At 36.8% G+C, this 18,657-nt stretch overlaps 2 protein-coding genes across 2 annotated transcripts; one reads left to right on the top strand and one right to left on the bottom strand.

The window, feature by feature from the left end:
* Nucleotides 1–2,972: 2,972 nt before the first annotated feature.
* On the bottom strand, nt 2,973–10,712 carry LOC116520599 (cytochrome c oxidase assembly factor 8). Its single transcript, XM_032234872.1, is given in 9 exon segments — nt 2,973–5,590; nt 6,026–6,128; nt 6,692–6,743; nt 6,746–6,781; nt 6,948; nt 7,699–7,748; nt 7,751–7,760; nt 8,278–8,475; nt 10,479–10,712. Coding segments are annotated over 8 exon segments (594 nt in total). The 5' UTR covers nt 10,638–10,712; the 3' UTR covers nt 2,973–5,590; nt 6,026–6,040.
* A 24-nt stretch (nt 10,713–10,736) lies between these two features.
* BAG5 (BAG cochaperone 5) lies at nt 10,737–18,480 on the top strand. The gene is given in 3 exon segments (XM_032234862.1): nt 10,737–10,876; nt 13,385–14,286; nt 14,289–18,480. Coding segments are annotated over 2 exon segments (1,347 nt in total). The 5' UTR covers nt 10,737–10,876; nt 13,385–13,412; the 3' UTR covers nt 14,762–18,480.
* Nucleotides 18,481–18,657: the final 177 nt, after the last annotated feature.

Here is an 18,657-nt window from a genome sequence, read left to right as displayed (position 1 = left end):
TTAAATATTTAAAACCATGACACTAGTAGGTCAATACAATACATGTGCTGAAGGATAAAAGCATTCCTATTTCTATTTTCCTTACCTGTTTTTGAAGACAGCACTGTCTTCAGAAAAAAAGAAAAGTAGGAATGTACAAAATGTTTGCCAGAAAAGCTGAATCCAAAAAGGAGACAGCAAAAGGTTGGTGCAGGTAACTGGGAGAGAAGGCAGCTGGGTGAAAATGCTTGCTGAACCTGTTCAGGAGCAAACAAATGCTTGCTGTTCCTTCCTGAGTCTTCACTGTTGTAATTTGGGTGGCTGAAAACATGGTTGTAAATCGAGCACTACCTGTAAACACTTACAGTAATATTTCTCTGGGAAAAAGATTGTGATTGGCTTATGGGACCTGACTTTTGGTTGTATATAATTTGTATATATGATACATACATTTTATTTGTGTATCCAAAAGTGTATAAGAATTTTTCTTATGGAAATTCGCCTCATTTTCCTTTTAAATAATATGTTTCTAAAATGCTGGTTGCTTTACACATTATTTTAGACATTCCAATTGCTTGCCCTACATCTATTTTTTTTATTAAATGATTTGTTGTCTTTAGATAACACCTGCCTACCAACCAAAGTGGCTGGCATTATAACTTACAAGCTCCCTGAAAGTCATAAGGGAATATTTCACGGTTGCCTTGGAAGGTAATTTGGGATTATTTTAAAAATAAAAGGATGGAACTATACCAAAGAAGCACAAACATCCACACTAAATTGCACAATGTTACCTTTGGTTAAGTGGAAAAAATAAATAATAAAATCCATTTTGAAAAATCTTTTTAGAGAGCTTAGAAAGTGGTGTGGATCAGAAAACATTTAGAAGTTAATAATGGCCACATAATATGACTAAGTATATAATCATTTATTCTACTAAATCACCAACCAGACGTTTCTGGAACAAAATTTCTAGGAAGAAAAATGTCAGGCCTGCAACCGTCTTTTCTTTTGGGTCTTTGGCCTGCCACAATTTATCTTATTCTGCTATGCATTTTCTATTGTGGAAAAATGGGAGGGGGGATTGTAAGGAGTCACATACTATATAGCCACAACAAAATTCTTCCTAGAAAGCCAAGGTCATCCTTTGTCTCTGCACTCTGCACTTGACCAGAATTGGATGGGAGGAACTGCCAGCATGGCAGTGGGAGACTAGACCATGTAATGGACTTGTGGGTGTGGGGCAAGATCTTGAACTTTCAACTGGGTGGGTAAAAGCGGGAAGTTTCAGATTCAGGTGTTCACAGATGTACCAACATGGCTCTCTTACTAAATTGGAACTTTGAGCAATATTTTGCCTTGGACTCTGATTTACTTTTGGATGCTATTTGGAACCCTGACATAAAACGGGCTCTATAATTTTTTATTAGATGTGTGAACTGTATCAGTATCTACATAGAACTCCAAATATTCTCATACTACACTTAACTATATCTTGCAGCTGCTTTTACAGGCTTATCAGCTATTTGCAAGGATATCTGGCTGACTCCTTAAGTATAGGAAAAGTAAATAAAAGCTTATCCCTCTGGGATGCTAGCATGTTTTGCTAGAGATTTCTCTATTAAAGGCTTATTTTGGAGCTATTAAAAGCTATTTTAAATTTTTCTTTACCTCCTATATTCAACTGTAAAACATTAATATTACACTTCAGTTGTAGTGTACATCTGTAGTGGAGGGTTGTCCCTTCAAGCCCATCTGTCCATGTCTTTTTAACGTCTGTGTTACTAATCTGAGTACTCAAAAGATTGCTACTGAGAGACATGAAGGTCATCTGTGTAATGTTTTACATGCAGCAGATAGAAAAATGAAGCAGATATACCCAAAATCCATAAGATACGATTCAGCCTCATCTTCCTGTATAAAAGGCAGTGCCTTCAAACTCTTCCCATGAACAAGGCAAACCCAACATTAAATGGTTGATACTCTTTTCAGGAAAGTTTATGAATTGGTTTTTCCATTGTATTATATTATTATAACACTAACACACACACACACACACACACTATATTCTCCTTGTCTTTTGCTTTTGTTCTCTTGACCCAGTCTTTGTTATTTCTGTTCATTACACTTTGCTCGCATTTAGTTGTGAATGCTGATAATGAAATTTGAGAATATAACACTTCTTATGAATCATTCAACAAATGAATCAATTAGGGGAGAGGGCAGGGAAATAAATTGTCAGAGCAAAATATGAAGGAATTTGAGTTATGCTTTCAATCATGGGCATAGCAAAGCTCTGGCTAAAAAGAAAATAATTAACTTGGCCCCCAAAACAGGAAGGAAATACTGACTCAAATTATTTGTCTTTCTAGGTAGTCCAAGAAAAAACATTGGGTTCAGGAAATGATTGCTAGGAATTTATTTATTTTATTTAGTATATTAGTATAATTAAATATAATGAAGTATTTTTCAAAGAATTCAATAAAGAATTCAATAAAGGCTAAACACTGTTGTTGCCTAGTTGCTATAACTAGTGTGAATGCTAATTTGGAAACATTCCCATTTTTGAGCAGAGACAATGTATTTCTCCTGTGCTTCATCAGCTTTAAGCTTACTCTGTACAGGTATACAGCTTTTGTGTAAGAAAATCTTGTAATCTCAGGATAACATGGGCTATTTTTTGTACACAATGTCTCACAAGTCTGCTTTTTCAGAACAGTACTCAATCAAAAATAAAACAATAGCATTTGGTGCACACTGTATTTGTAGACAGGTAAAAGAATGTATACTTTAGAATCTCTTTGGATCAGACCATATTTATTATTAATAATGCAGATTATAGTTTCCCTACCAGATCCAATTGGATTCACAGAGCAATCTTCTTCTACTGGGATTCCAGATTCAACAAAGTGATATCTGAGACCAAATAGCATCTGTGTTGTTTCACATTAGCAGGGAATTGGGAGAAAGGGGTACAGAATAATCACACACAATCCTTTTCAGATCCTCTTTTTTATTTGGAAATGAGACAAATAGTGGGTTAGAAATTAGGAGTGAGGATGCTGGTAATATAAAAATTGAAACACTTAAGATGCTGACAATAATATACCATGAAAGTGCTCTTCTTTTACATAATTAAAAATACTCTGGTTTATAAACACACATTCTGTAATAGCAGTTGCAATCACACAGAGACATTCATAAGAGCTTTTAGTTTAGCCTTAATCAGCTTCTTCCTTCTCTTTCATCCTCTTTTATTCCAGTGAGATGAATACTTCAATGAAGAGATCCAATGAATGGCAGGAAATAAAAGACATGCTTGGAATGCAATAATCATTTCCCATCAAATTAAACACCATGTAGAATTTACAAACAAGATGTTTCCTCATAGAACTCACAATCGTATTGAAAAATATTGGACATTAAAAAAAATTAACTTCAACTGGAAATCAAACATTTATTTTTGTTATTTCTCTATAAAGCCAATATCAGTGATACTTCCTTTATTTGATTTGAACATTACAGAGCAAATCATTTCTGAAAAATCCATACAGTACTCTGAATATGTGATACAATATCAGTAATTATAATGCAGAAGCTGCTTGGATCAGAATTATCTTTACCTCAGGGTTACAAAAGAATGCAAGATTCAGGAGTTGAATAATTCTTCACCTAGGCAATTTGTTTGTTTAAAAAAGAGGGGGAGGGGGATAATGGGGCAAAAAGCAAATGAAGCATTTATTAAAAAAAACTTGCCAGTGAAGAATTTCTGAAACTTAAGTTTACATGCAGTCCTGTAACTCTTAGCTTGTCCCAACAAAAAGATTTCCATGCTCAGTACTGGCTTTATTTTCTTGTGGCCAATATAATTGCCTTTGGTGTGGGTCTGTGCATATACAGTATATTCTGTGTATACCAACCCCCTATTCCCATGATGGTGAACCTATGGCACACATGCCAGAGGCGGCACGTAGAGCCCTCTCTGTGCCTAAAATGTTCATCATCACTGCCCTAGAGAGAGATAAAATCAGCCAGACCTATTATTATAATACTAATGGCTGCAAGAGATGGAATGGATAATAGAAGTTGCTTTCACCTGCTAATTTGTTTCCTTTATTGGAAGAAATGTGCCTGTGAATAAAAGCAATCTTGTGTGGAAGGAATGCACAATCTGAATCTCTCAGAAGTACTGCTCTATGCAAAATCGACCAGGAACCTTTCTATTCAGCCAGAAGTCGATCTCAATGAGCCTGTTTTCAGAATAAATAAGTCAGTTGCTTTAATGCCATGAGCAAATCATTATATGACATGCCACACTGTATATATTTTGAGTTGTGGAATAGTCGCTGCCTTTCCATTAAACTAATGCAATCTATCATATATATATATTAAAGAGGCATTGGATGTACAAATCAATAAATAAAGGTAATATTTATGTGAGAATAGATTGACAGACACAATGACTTCTTCTAGAATGAATAATATCGTACTCATTGAGTATCAGATTTTGAAAAAAGAATACATCAAAATGGAGACATGTTTTTTGTATTTAATTAAATGCAACATTAATTCCAAACTCATCTTAAAATATTTCAGTCATTTAGCAATTGATGATGTATAAAAAAGATGAAAGGATTGGACACTGTTGGTGAAGCAGAGATCATCTGGATTGTCAATCCAGTCCTCTTTATATTTTCCAGGGATCCATACTGTAGTCCAATAGATCTTAAGTACAAGTATTTCGTATGCAGCCAGATAATTCCTTTTGTCTCAGGACCAGCTCAATAAAGCAGGTTCCAAGGGGGCATTAGGTGTGTCTTGTGGGGTAGGTTTGGCATTTCTACTTCTCAGATGTTCCCCATGCCACATCATAACATGTGTTGTTAACATACTATTTTCAGCCATTTAGCAAGATGTTCTACACATTTGGTCACAAATTTTAAAATAAAGCAATGTAGGACAAAGCAATTCATGCCCAGCAACAAAAGTCTTTACTAGGAGAACCATTCCTAAATTATAAACTTTGCACAGTTAATCATGATGTAAATGACACAATTACAGTATCATATTCATGTATTACAATATAATGCTGGCATATTCATGAGTGATAATTAGAGTTCCATAGAAAAATATTAAATTATTTGCATTATTTATAGTTGAAACAGTAGTAACAAATTACTAATCTCACCATGATTAAGTATTAAACTTATTCTATGAGTATCAAATTCCTGATATATGCAGTATTCTTCTATGCAATGTTAATATTTTTTATATTTAGACAAACTAAGAGCAACTCCAGTGGAAGGAAAACAATTCAACCAGGCTCAATAAAGGAAAATTGTAAGTTATGTGACTGAAGTTCAATGTATCTGTTTAATGCCATTTCCCCTCTACCGTTTAATGTTTTGACAAGGCACTGGGCATGAACCTAGGTTGTGGGATTGGGAATCCTTTTCCTTTTATTGTATTCAGCTGGAAGCATCTGGTATATAAATGAACAAAATAAATAAATACATAAATAAATAAAATACCTATATACAAATATACCAGAATGCTTTGATATAATTTATGACAGAAACTCAATTCTTCGTCTCATCTTTGGTTGAAAAAACTAAAAGGAGAAAGAAGAGAAAATTAACTACAATTAGTTTATAATTAATATTTGGGCAGGCTTACTATGCAACTATCTTAATACTCAGAGCCACAAAATAATATATGCTGGATTTTATCTAAAGAGAAATTAATATTGCTTTCAAAATGATGATATTCTGACCATTTTCAGTAAGCTATAAGTGAAATTGGCAATATACTTAATTTCAACTTCCCCCAAAAGAGGAATGCTCTTCTACAGAAAGGCAAAAGCTGCTATTTAACCATTGGGGTGATTTTTTAAAGAACTTGTTAGTTTTAAATTAGCATAATGACATAAATGTGAATAATAGGTGATAACTCTGCATGCATGCACTTCTGAAACATAAATTTTTAGTTTTGTATTTTTAAATGTCAAAGCTGCAACTTAAGAGTCAAAATTACCCAACATTGATACCTGTTAGTTTGTACTTCATTTCAGTCCAAATTTCTTCCACGCTTTTTCAAATGCTACTTGTCCCATGAGGAATGTGATGGTAAAATTCCGTTTGTACCATTCCCTACATTTAAAAGCAAGGGAACATAGCAAAATCATGATCATCCTGAGAAGATAAATATTTAGAAAAAAATCTTCTGTCTTTCAATAATTAAAATGAACCCTTACAAATTTGTATCGTTGGAAGTATCTTTCTAGAAAAATACCCTACTCTGTACTATATGTGTGTGGGTGTATGCAAAAAACTGCATGATTTAAAGCAATGTTTTATTTATTTTATTTTATATCCCCCTTATCTGCAAATCTCAGTGAATACAATTGAATGTTTTAGGCCTCCAGGTATCTGCCTCAAGGCCTGCTATTATCAGTTACATATAGTATGAGACTGATGTGCAGCCTACTGCACTAGATGAAATACAGTCAATGAAGAAATATTAAGAATATAGAAAGTACAACGCAGATTGGTAGATGAATGGCAACAGAGAAACAGGTAAAGTCAGCTGGTGATTTGGAAACAGTTCCAAAAAGGTTATTAAACAAATTGGTTTTAAAATAAATTAACAAAGTGAAGGGTAGAACTGATTTGACAGATAAGGAAAGAAAACTATCCTGAAAAGTATTCCTCACCTATTATAGTATACATTTTTTTTCAAGTTTTTACTTAGGAAATCTTTGTAAATTCAGCCATTTCTTCTGCAGTCAGTGATGCTTTCTGACCTGAAAAGGAAATGAAATCACAGTGTATAGATAAGAAAAAACAAATCTTAATGGTTAATTTCTTTGTTATTTATTATGACAGGTTTAATATCAAATTGAAATTGAAGGCAGGATATCCATATTTATAGATTTATGGCTCCTTACGGTTCTTCTATATACAAACAACCCTTCACAGAATGCTTGCATTATTTTAGGGACGTTCACATTAAAAGCTATATGAATCCTGTAAAATGGAAATGCTGTATGAATTATAAGCAGTAGCATTAGTAATAACTGGTTTGTCCAAAATTTTGGCTTGCCTAGGCACATTGAGTAAAGATGAATGATCTTGGGCCACATAAATATATAGTTGGTGAATATAAATAACAGACTTGTTAAAAGTTAACAATCTTGTAGGGATACTTTATTAGGTGTCCAGGGATGCATTTGGACTATGAGCCATAGGTTGGGTTGCCTGGGTTAAATGAATAATATAATACTAAGCGGAGAAGAAGAATATTTCTTTTATAACCACGACCTATTTCAAATTCATGGAAAGTGACTTCTTCCAGGCTTCTCTGTAACTGAATTTTAGTTATATTATTCCGTGTCATTAGTTCTCTAACTTACAACCTCACTCTCACAGAGCCTAATGTTCTTATTCCAAAACTAAATTTTCTGTGATAGAATCTATTTTAAAATACAAATGGAATTTGTGGATTAGAAACACTATAAGAAAATAAAATTTTAGCAAATCAACACCAAATAATACTCCAAACCATTTTTGTTTTGGCTTTATTAAAATAGTCATATATGCATGATTTCTTTGATCAAAAGTGGGATATAAGTATTTGACTTAGATTATATTCTAAGATTTAAAATCCACAAATAACATAAATAATTTAAGAATGTGTGCCAAATGATATTAATGATCTAACCTTTTCATCTCTTGACTGTATTCCCTTGGCTTTCAGTCTAGAACAAACAATTCGTCTTTTTCCTGAAATAGGATTCAATAATATTACAATATATTGGTTCTTAGTGTATTGGTATCATCTTATAAATGACTATTATCAATCATAATAGTTATTGCAAAATCCACTCCATCTAATATTTTAACTGATGGGAAAGATTCTCTTCAAAACAATGAGAGATTAATGTATCTTCAATATATGCAATTCTGTAACAAACAATTCAGCAGCTGTATATTCATTTTGATAAGACTATTAAAACTGAGAGAGGACCTACTTAAGACTAACACATTTGTATAGCAATACTTCCTCCTTACAAAAAAATACACTGGCTCTAGGTTAGGGTAAACAAATAATTAAGTTTATGATAGTAAGACTTCATAATTGGTATTGAAGAAATTTAGAAATGAAAAATAAATTAAAAATATCACAAATATAAAAAAATGTTTTGTATATTGAACAGTTGAATATCATTCATTGCTTAAAACAAATCTGCTACAAGCCTTAAAAGGACACCCAGTGCCACCTAGTGGTTTATATTTCTACCTTTCTAAATGATAGATTTTGATTTGTCCAGAATTCTTGATTCCAAGCCTGGGTTTCCTGTCTAAGTTCTCTCAGTCTTCGCTGCAATGGTGTTTCATGTTTAGGAATATAAAATATTACTGGTCGAAGATTTGAATATTGATCAGGAGGCCCAATCCAGTCACAGCAAGAATCTGAAGGAGGATGAAAATGTGAAACCTTAAAAAGAGAGGAAGAGGGGTTAATAATACAAAGCATCACAAATTATTTCAACATTATATTGCCCAATGAAAGAGGCAAGCTATACAAACAATTATAAAGGTGAGAAAAGATTAAGCAAATTTTTAAAGAATAACATTTAACACTGGACAAAGTTCAATCTTATGTCTCTCTTGTAGTTTAGCAAACATCAAATAGGACAGTGGTGATGAAATGAAATAATCAGAGCAAATATTTTTTTCAAAAAAAGAATGCTATCAAATTAAAACCTAGAAAAAGACAATCAATATAAGGCACACAATTTTCCAAACTTCATACATAGTTCCCAAATTTTCTTTTTTTCCCTGATAGAAAACAGGTGTGGTATTTATATGTCTCCATAAGACTTAACATCTGTAGTTTGCCCTTAATCCCCCAAATGCTCAAATGCTCAGTTCCAAACCTGGAGTCCTTCGGGATTGGGTGGCCTATAAATTCAATAAATAAATAAATAAACCCATGATGTCATGCATTGCTGAACATCCCCACTGTAATTTTCAGATCCTATTTTAATAAGAAAATGTCAAGTGAAAAACTGATCTCCCCATAAAGGAGTAGCTCAATTGGAAAAAAAAGAAACTACAAAACAAAATACCCCAAAGGAGTAAAGTTCATGCAGAACTTCATGAACTTCAAAGTTCATGATAACATAAAGCAATTGTTTGTAATTTTAACTGCAGAAGAGGAATTGTGAGGATATTAAAATCATTTTATAAGCTGCCCTTCAAAATAATTTTTCTGGGCAACTTGTAATACAGTATTCTGAAATTGTAATTTAAAATTTGAGACTAATCTAACTATAATCTAACATGGCAAAAAACCCCAACCCAAAATATTATTGGAGATAAATGGAAACAGCAATATAATTACTGACTCTTACTCCTAGTTTTTGGGGATTGTATTAAAGCTTCAAAAGCTAACAAAGTAACCATGTTCATTCCAGATCTAGGAACCATTATCGACCAAGTAGTAGCATTGGTGAAGGTTTCAGAAGGGAGGATAATACTCTTAATGTGGTAACCCAAAACCCCCATCCCTTTATAAACACATATAAAAAAGAAGGCAGAACAGAGATTACGATGGCATAACCACTATCCCACCAATGCCACAGCGAGTAGGTGTGCTCCATTCATTTCTTATCAAGCCTCAGGCTGGGGAAGGATGGTCTAAATATCTATGTATTCTTTATGGAGTTCCAAAATATGAAGAGATTCAGGAGTTAAAATCAGCTTCTTAAATCGAAAGCATGCTGACAATGAAGTGAATGTTCAGTCCCAGACACTTGCTATCAGTTCCTAAACAGTTTTCAAAATCAGCTTTACACACAGTGCAAAATGGTAATCTGGATGAGAAGTTAGTACTAGAGCACTGATCAGTAAAGCCAGTGCATTAAACAGAAGGAAACACTTTTATTTAATGAAAAAAGAATCTCGCATCAACAAAAGATGCAATCTAATATTTTATTTCACAGAAAGAAAACCAAAGTAGCCATATTATAACTTAACACACAAATTAAGCGCACCAGCGTGCCTACCGTCCCTGTCCTACTCTCCCCATTTATTTGTATTCATTTCCGTTGTTCATGTTTATACTTATACCTGTTATCTTGTACATGTTTAACAAACCAAATAAATAAAAAACAAAATAAAGTTATGTGCAGTGCCTTGTCCAGGATAAGACATCATCATTTCACTAACTTCAAGCAGTTTCCTTCATTTCTCTCATTTGCTTACCAAGATTTGACGAGTAAATCACAATTAGCTGGATTTACAAAACACTCAAAGCAACCAGAGTATCGTTAAAACTTGGGCTACGGGAACCCAGCCATCGACTCTATGACAGGCAGAACATCACCAGGTGCCTTCCCGCAGTCTCGTCACGCTGGCTGGGAACCAGACGAATGGAAACACGAAACTTTTGACAGGGGCACCCGGGTCCCTAGTTCCTTATTTCCTCCGCTTTACCTTTCTCTTGGGAGGCGGGGGCGAGCTCTTCCTCTCCGGGTCTTCGCCCAGCGAAGACGCCCCGGAGACTGAGGACTTGCAGCCGAAGCAGCTCGAGACTAGGTAGGGGCAACCGCCTCGGCTGTATAGAAACCCTCGGCTCTTCACGAGCGCCGCCATTCCGGTCAGACCGAGACGAGGACTAAACAGCGGCGGCAGCCTCAAAGACCTCAACGCACCCGTCGCTTTACGGCAACGTCGTAAAAGGCGGGGGGAGGGAGATTTCCTTGTCAGTTCTCGCGCGCTCTCCTCGTTCCCTCAAATGGCGCCGGCGTTGGCGAACGCCGGGAGTCCGCACGAGCTGGGCTGGCAGCGGGAGTGTTGCAACCAGCCTGGATCGTTTCCGAGCCACCCTTGAGGTGAGAGAGTGAGAGGGGGGGGGGAAGCGGGAGGGACGTTGGCGGCGAAGGTGCTACGGACAGCTCCCATCCTGTCGTGCGCTTCCGAAGGACGATAACGTGGGGATTGGAATGCAGAGGGAAGAGAATGGGAAGCTCGCAACGCCGGTTCGAGGGAAAGGAGCTGAAGGAGCGGATCGACGTTAGTGGGATTACCTGACTCTCGGTTTCTCGGGGGGGGGGGGCGGGAGAGAGGAGGAAGAGTGTGGAGTGAAGATGAAGCGGGGGGCGGGGGAGACTTGTGGAGGGAAGGAAGAGGCAGGAATGCTCGGTGCTTGCCGACGGGGCGAAGGAGCTGGGCGAGTTGCAGTTAACATGCCCGGATGGTTGTTGTTTAATAGGGAGCGAGAAAGGGGTCCAAGCTTCTCAAACTGAGAGAGAAAAGCAAAGGCAGCCGGGCCTGGTAAGATTGCTTTGGTGGGCGATTGTGAAGACTTGACATCCCGGCGAAGTTGGCGAGCCAGGGGGCCGAATCGAACGAGGGAGGGGTGGGGGTGAAAGCTCGGCGGCCAACGGGGGTGACCTGAAAGCTGCTCTAAACGACCTCAATTGCCGCCCTTTCCAGTCCATCCTGTGGCGTCCTCCCCTATGCCTGCCTTCTCTCTCTCTCTCTCTCTCCTACTGTCAAGGTGGGCCGTTGAGAGAAAGAGGCGGAGAGAAGTCCTCGTTTATCGGGATCCGGTGGAGGGACCAATCTGGATTAGGCAAAGGTCCCGGGGGGGGGGATGAGGGGAGAAGGGAACTGCCTGGTCTCCCAAGGCGAGTAGGCCAAGCGGCTGTTCGCCTCGTGTCGCTCGTAGTCCTGGGACTCCCAAGCCCCTCTTTTAGTGCAGCGGGGGAGGGGGGCTTCTTGGAAGACCCGCTCTGCGTCAGATCAGGCGATTAATCCGCACTACTGGCGGGTGTTGAAGCAGTCGCGTGCAGCGGGTGGGAGACTGAGCGTAGCGTAGCTGACGGCGGCGGAGTCCCAGCAGGGGGTGGGCTAGATTTAGGTATCAGCTGGGAACAGCCGCGTCGGGGGGGGGGGGGAATTGAGGCACGTGTCGGGGATAGGGCCGGGGAGGGGGGGAAACCTGTGCGGAGATTGTGACGGCGCGGATGGGTCTTCCCCTCGGCAAATAACTCCTGGTTGATAAAAGGTCTTTCGGAACGGGGGGGGGGAGGACCCGAATTGGACCCGGCAGAGTCCAGTGAACCGAATTCCTCTGTTCTCCTCTCCTCCAGAACCCGAATTCAAACCCGTTTGCTTCCCCCCCTCCTCCCCCCCGCGATCCCCTCCTTCAGCCGTTCCCGGAGAAGCGCCTCGGTGGCCAAAGCGGAATTAGATTGTGCAGCATTGTGAAGTCACGGGGGGGGGGGGGGGGGGGGGGGCAGAGAGAGGACGGCGGGGAGGTTGTCGGCGTGCTCTACCTGGGGGAAGCGGCCCGAGCTCGGGGCTGATTCCTGGCTACCTTCCTGCAGGAATGTAGGATTGAAACAGGGGCCGGGGATCAAGCTCTGTGCACGGGGAGTCGCTTCCCCCAAAGAGCTTCTCACTGGGTAAGAGTAGGACGGACCCGGGAGGCGTTGGTGTGTAATAAGTGGCAGGGTTGAATGTGTTGCAGCTTCGTTCTTTACCAGTGGTTCCCAACCTTTTTTTTTTTTGGCCATTCCCCACCTAAGCATCTTTAAAATCTTGATCCCCCACCTGACATATAATTCTTACTTTACTCAAAAAGTGAACTCTACTCACATGGAGGAAGTCTAAAAGGCCATTAACTTGATTTAAAACAAGGTTCAAATTGCCCCCATTAAAAATCAAATTGTCCCCTTGTGCTTCCTGGTCCCCACCTTGGGAACCACTGTTCTGTACCAAGCTGTAACTGGTAGAACACAATGTGTTTTGAGTGGGATGGAATGGACTGAACTCAAAAGTATTGTTATCCTGAGTGCAGTAGCTTGTACAGTTTGAAATTATGAGGACAACTGTCTTTATCTCTGGAAAAAAGAGGAAAAGGCAAAAATATAACTTTGTATTTCCCTGGGCTGATCAAAGAAGGGTAATATATCTAGTTTTTGTCTTTATTTTATCTGCTTTTGATACTAGAAGAATATTGTATGGGGCGGGAGTTGGTACTGTTTTTTTCCCAAAACATCAGCACTTGTTATGACTTGCTTGTGGTATTTAAAGAGATTGGGGAAAGAAACCACTCTGCTTGGAACATTTTAGTTTATTGTTTTTACTTTTGGCAAGGGGTAGACCAATTAGATATTTTGTAAATTCATAATATGCATCAGATTTAAAGCAACTGGCAGAATCTTTCAAGAGCTATTATATCTTCAAAAAGATGTTATGTTGTAACTGTACTATATTGTCTCTTGAATAAAACAATAGTGGAATGCTTCTTGAGTACTTCCAACTGTACATATATGTTTTTAGAATATTTTAAGCAATCTGTTACATTTTATTGTATTCTCCATTGTTTTTAGTTCTGTTGAAACTGGATGAAGAAAAAGAATGGATATGGGTAACCAACATCCATCTATCAAAAGGCTGCAAGAAATACAAAAAGAAGTCAAAGAGTTTGAATCTCAAGTAGTAGCCTTCAGTGGTTTGTCTAGTGATAGAGCTTATAAGAAATTAGAAAGGACTTTGACTAAACAGCTTTTTGAAATAGATTCTGTGGATGCTGAAGGAAGAGGTGATGTTCAGCAAGCCAGAAAGAGGGCTGCCCAAGAAACTGAGAAACTGCTTAAGGAACTAGAGCAGAATGCAAACCATCCCCAAAGGCTGGAGATAGAATCCATATTTAATGAGGCACAGGCATTGGTGGAGCAGGAAATCACTGCTTTTTATAAAGGAGGCAACTGTGTAACTGAAGAATTTGAAGAAGGTTTACAGGATATAATTTTTAGACTCACTCAAGTAAAAACCGGAGGGAAAATTTCTCTGCGGAAAGCCAGATATCGCACCCTGACCAAAATATGTGCTGTTCAAGAAATTATAAGTCGTTGTACAAAGCAGCAGCCTTCCCTGCCATTGTCCAGTGATGCACATCCTTCCGTTTCCAAAATTAATTCTGTCATAGGAGATGTGAACAAAGCAAAAGGGACTCTTATTGCTGTGTTAATGGGAGTAAATAACAATGAGACCTGTAGACATTTATCCTGTGTACTCATAGGTCTGATAGCTGATCTGGATGCCTTAGATGTATGTGGCCACCCAGAAATAAGAAACTATCGTAAAGAAGTAGTGGAAGAGATCAATAGATTGCAAAAATATCTGGATCTGGAAGAAGAAGCAGATTCCACTTATGCTTATGACTTGGCACAAAACGGATCCATTATAAAAATAGAAGACATACGCAAGAACATGAAAGAAGTTAAAGGTTCCCTTTAAAAATAGAGAAGGCTTCAGATTTGTATCTAAAGTCAAAGACAGAACTGCAAGGGTTAATCGCCCAGTTGGATGAAATAAGCCCAGGCAATAATCCTTGCATCCGAGAAGCCAGGAGGCGAGCAGTGATAGAAGTGCAAACCCTCAATAACTTATACTGACTTAAGGAGGCACTTCTTAAGCAACAAACCTTTATAGAGCAACCAGAAACAGACGTCACATCACAAAAAGCAATTTGGAATATTCTTGGAAATGTAGCTCAGATTCAGCAAGAGGTGTTGTCTTTTGATGGGAACAGAACTGATAAAAACTACATGCGGCTAGAGGAGCTCCTCACCAAACAGCTTCTAGCACTTGATGCTATAGATCCTCAAGATGAGCGCTCAAAAGTATCCAGGAAACAGGCAGTGAAGCTTGCACAGAACATTCTTTACTATTTGGACATGAAAACTGATGAATGGGAATACTAAAATAATATTGGTCTTGTGTGCTAGATATTGGTTTCTCTCTTGCACTTTATAACAGTCTCTTATAACTACAAGACTAACAGTTCCATCATTTGCTCATCTCTTTGCGGTTGAGTAAAAGTTGGATTGAGTTAAGCAGCAACTTTTTCCTGCTTGTGCAATCAGGCAGTGAAGGCAGTTCATGTACCAATTATGTTACAATTTTTGTCATAGCCTGTTTTTTGTTGTTTTTGCATGATTTGTGAAGAAAAAACTGCATCTAAAACTGCATCTCTAGCTGTTGCCTAAAGCTTTCATATAAAATCCTACATCAAGACATAATACAGTCTTGCAAAATCAAAGCAAAACTAATGAGAAAATCCAGAGCAAATGTCAGTCAGCCTTAAACCAGTTTAGATGTTTGCAGTTGTCTGGATCAATCCAGTTGCAATCCAAAGGATTAAATGCAAATTACTCATGGCTGTTTTGTGTGTTTGATTTAATCTTGCTGATCTTTCATCTGAGATTTTTTAATAGTTTGGCATAATATGAAACATGAACATATCTGAAATATAAATATAAAAATTGTAATTGCATACTTTCTCATGATTTCCATAGGATTATTTCTGAATTAAAAGAGTTACAGTCAATCACCTTGCACATTCTGGAGTTCTCATTATGTAAACTAGAGGAACACCAGAATATAGAAATGGTACTTTAAAGATAGAATGCACAGCATAGGTTGAACAATATATATTTCCTGAATTATGGTGAACTTTTCAGTAATCAAACAATGATCCTGAATTTGGGATCTTAATAGCTATATTAAGATATTTCCTTTAATTTTGTGATGATTTGGTAGGTATTGGGCAACTTGTCAAACATTCCTTTGCATTTTTTAAGATTGATTCATCATTTCTTTTTCCAGACTAAGCTTGACACAAATGTTACTTTTTCTAAGATTTCATATGCTGCTGTTACAGTTTAGAGTGTTGTTTAAAACTATTTTATTTTTCTGAATGGCTGTTCATGATTTATGAAGGCGGCAGATATTTCTTTTGACTTTTTAAAAATCTTTCAATTCATCAGAATGACTAAACATTTCAGAAAACAGAATTGAAAAAGTAGAAGCATTGCTATGTTTTACTTTAACTATGTTGAATAGGCTACCTATGCTATTCCTGAGTATAAAAGGAAAAGTTGCTTTAGTTTTTTAACGTTTTGTCCACCACTTTTGTCTTCACTGAAGTCTCATAATTAATTAACAGTATCTCATAATATTTCTGAATACACCAATCTTAAGTCAGTTTAGCTCTAATTTTTCCCTGTTACTTATAAATTCGGAATAGGAGAAATCAACAGCAATCATATTTTTAGAATGCATTGTTAGTATCAGCCAGAAACCTGCAGTTAATTAATATGTAGAATAATATGCTTTAAATCCATCTCCATATAGTAATCCAACTTAATGGCTTGTAGAAGATTATTTCTACAATACATGATTAATGCATGCTGAGATATTACGTTGATGTCTATGAATAAGGTTTTAGTATAGAATTAAAAGGCATAAGGCTTATTCTTGAGAAACAAGTGCCTTTTAAATGACCTTTGAATTGTAGCACCTTGTAGCTATGATTGCTGTAGTTGACTTCATGGTGTTTCAGTGAAGCTTTTTTCTGTAGTATGGATTACTTATCAGTTACAGCTTTTAAAAAGCTATCATATTTGTAAGTCTCTACTGTGATATTAGCAAACGCCTAAAACTTTTGATGAAAGCAACCTCCATTTTACTTGGTTTTTCCCTGGCCCAATCTCATTGGCTCAATCACTGAGTGTTTGTGTGTTTCATTTCTGTAAGATGTAAAAAGGAGTAGTAACTTAATTTATTTTCAAATTAATTTTGATCTTGCTGCACAAAAAGGTTTTTTTAAGCTTGAGGTATTTTTGTTGTCCTAATATTTTGGTGAATCTATGTCAATTAACAGTTATTAAGAATCCAAAATGGATTCTTAATAAGCATTTTGGTAGCTTCATCATCTGTTACTTCATTTTGTCCTTTTCTCATTGCTTAAAATGATTACTTTTAACTGCTTGTACTGTTCTACTTTGGGGTCTTTAGTAAATTGTTTCGCATATCAGATTAAAATATTTTCACTTTCATTGGAAGTTTTCATTCTAGCTACATGGGCTACATGGGTTTTGATCCCAACTCTGCACTGATAGAGTTTCCACATAATTTGGATTCCCCGCTAATACAACTTTCAAAACAGTAATACAAGTGTTTTTCTTCAAGCCCCCCCCCCCCCTTCTTCAACTTCCATGTGGAAGCCATTGCTTATTTGGGTACTCTGAAATGAGATGGCAGATTAGACATGCAGTTTTTAGGCTACAAATAAGTATTTGGTTGTGTATCTACTTGTCCCTCACCTCACAGAAAACTTTACCAGGAGATACCTTTGTGAAAGGAAGAGAAAGATGATTACTGCTGATACTTCTTTCTCTACCTCCCTGTATTCCATAAAATAAGCTTCAGTATTTGAGCAGCAGCATTACAGTTGGTGTTGGGAACTATAGCAGAAATAAAGTTTATATTTAGATTTAGTTTTTATGCTGTTTACGCTTCAGAAACAGATTCTTAATATTGGCTAGTAGTTACTAGCATCTTGCATGAAAAAAAATCTGTTTTCAGTAAATTCCAACTGTAGTGGAAGAGAAGAAAGTCTAGCAATGATTTGGGGAATTTCATGGTTTATAAGAATGGAAAACTGTAAAAACAGTTCAGAACTGTTTCCCTTATGCAACTAAAGGCTATTCTATTTTGCACTACATACATTGTTATTTTAACTTTAAATTTTATATTAACCTTTTGCTCATATTTTACACATAACTGCAGTGCTGTTATTTTAAACTTCAACAGGTAGGCTTCTAGTACACAGGGACATTCTTACAGTTCTCATGACTCTTGCACCTTTTAAAAGCTGCAGGTTTTAAAGAGAATGTGTAATAAAATTATAGTAGATATTGTAAGAGCATAATTTCCCATTTTTCTATTTAAAAATAATCTCTGCAAATTTAAGTGTGCTTTGCTGATTTATATTAAGTTACTTGGTATAACTTATAAATCTGATTTTTGCATGAATAAATATGAAAAAGTAAGTATGATAAACCAAAATGAAACATTGTAATTTGGTTTGTGCTTTTAAGAATATTCTTTTCTACTTAACATGCAAGTAAGTTTCAGCACATATTTTCCATTGCAATGATTTAACAGCTGATTCTGTTCTTCTGCATTGGACCAAATCAGAGGTTTTTTAAAAAAATATAAAGGTTTCTGTGCAGTGCCATAGTATTTAGGGTAAGAAACATGTAATTCTACTCAAATACAGTACATCATGATTTTGATTGTATTGCTTTAAATGTTTGTTGCTCTAAATAGCTGTCTGATAGCTTTCTGATATTTTTGCCAGCAACCATGAAACAATTTTGTTTTGAGCAGTTTGAAATTAACTATTCCAATATGATTGGCAAACCATTGTTATCTGCTTTTATAATTAAGCTTTCTCTGGGACTAGACTGTAGTTGATACATATTCTGTTGTATGTTAAACTTGAGAACAAGCTACCACGTGGCTGGAACTTGCTGTTTTTGAAGAAGTGTGTTATCTCATTTTTATGTATTGCACTGTTCAGTATATACAGATTTGGAATCAATAATTATTTGGATGTTGCTTTCTTGACAATTTACTCCAGGACAGGTTAATTCTTTGTGTTGCATGGTGGGTTGTGGGTATAAAATACTTTTTATACTTTGACATAATGGTCTACAGCCATTGCTGATATACAGATGGCATTAGAATGTTAAATTAGAATTTTCTTCTTTTTGACAAAAATATAATTATCAAAAATGGGCCTTTTCTTTTA

The sequence above is a fragment of the Thamnophis elegans genome, chromosome 1, assembly GCF_009769535.1.
Source record: "Thamnophis elegans isolate rThaEle1 chromosome 1, rThaEle1.pri, whole genome shotgun sequence".
Lineage (NCBI taxonomy): Eukaryota > Metazoa > Chordata > Lepidosauria > Squamata > Colubridae > Thamnophis > Thamnophis elegans.
This window is presented reverse-complemented; position numbering and strand designations above follow the sequence as displayed.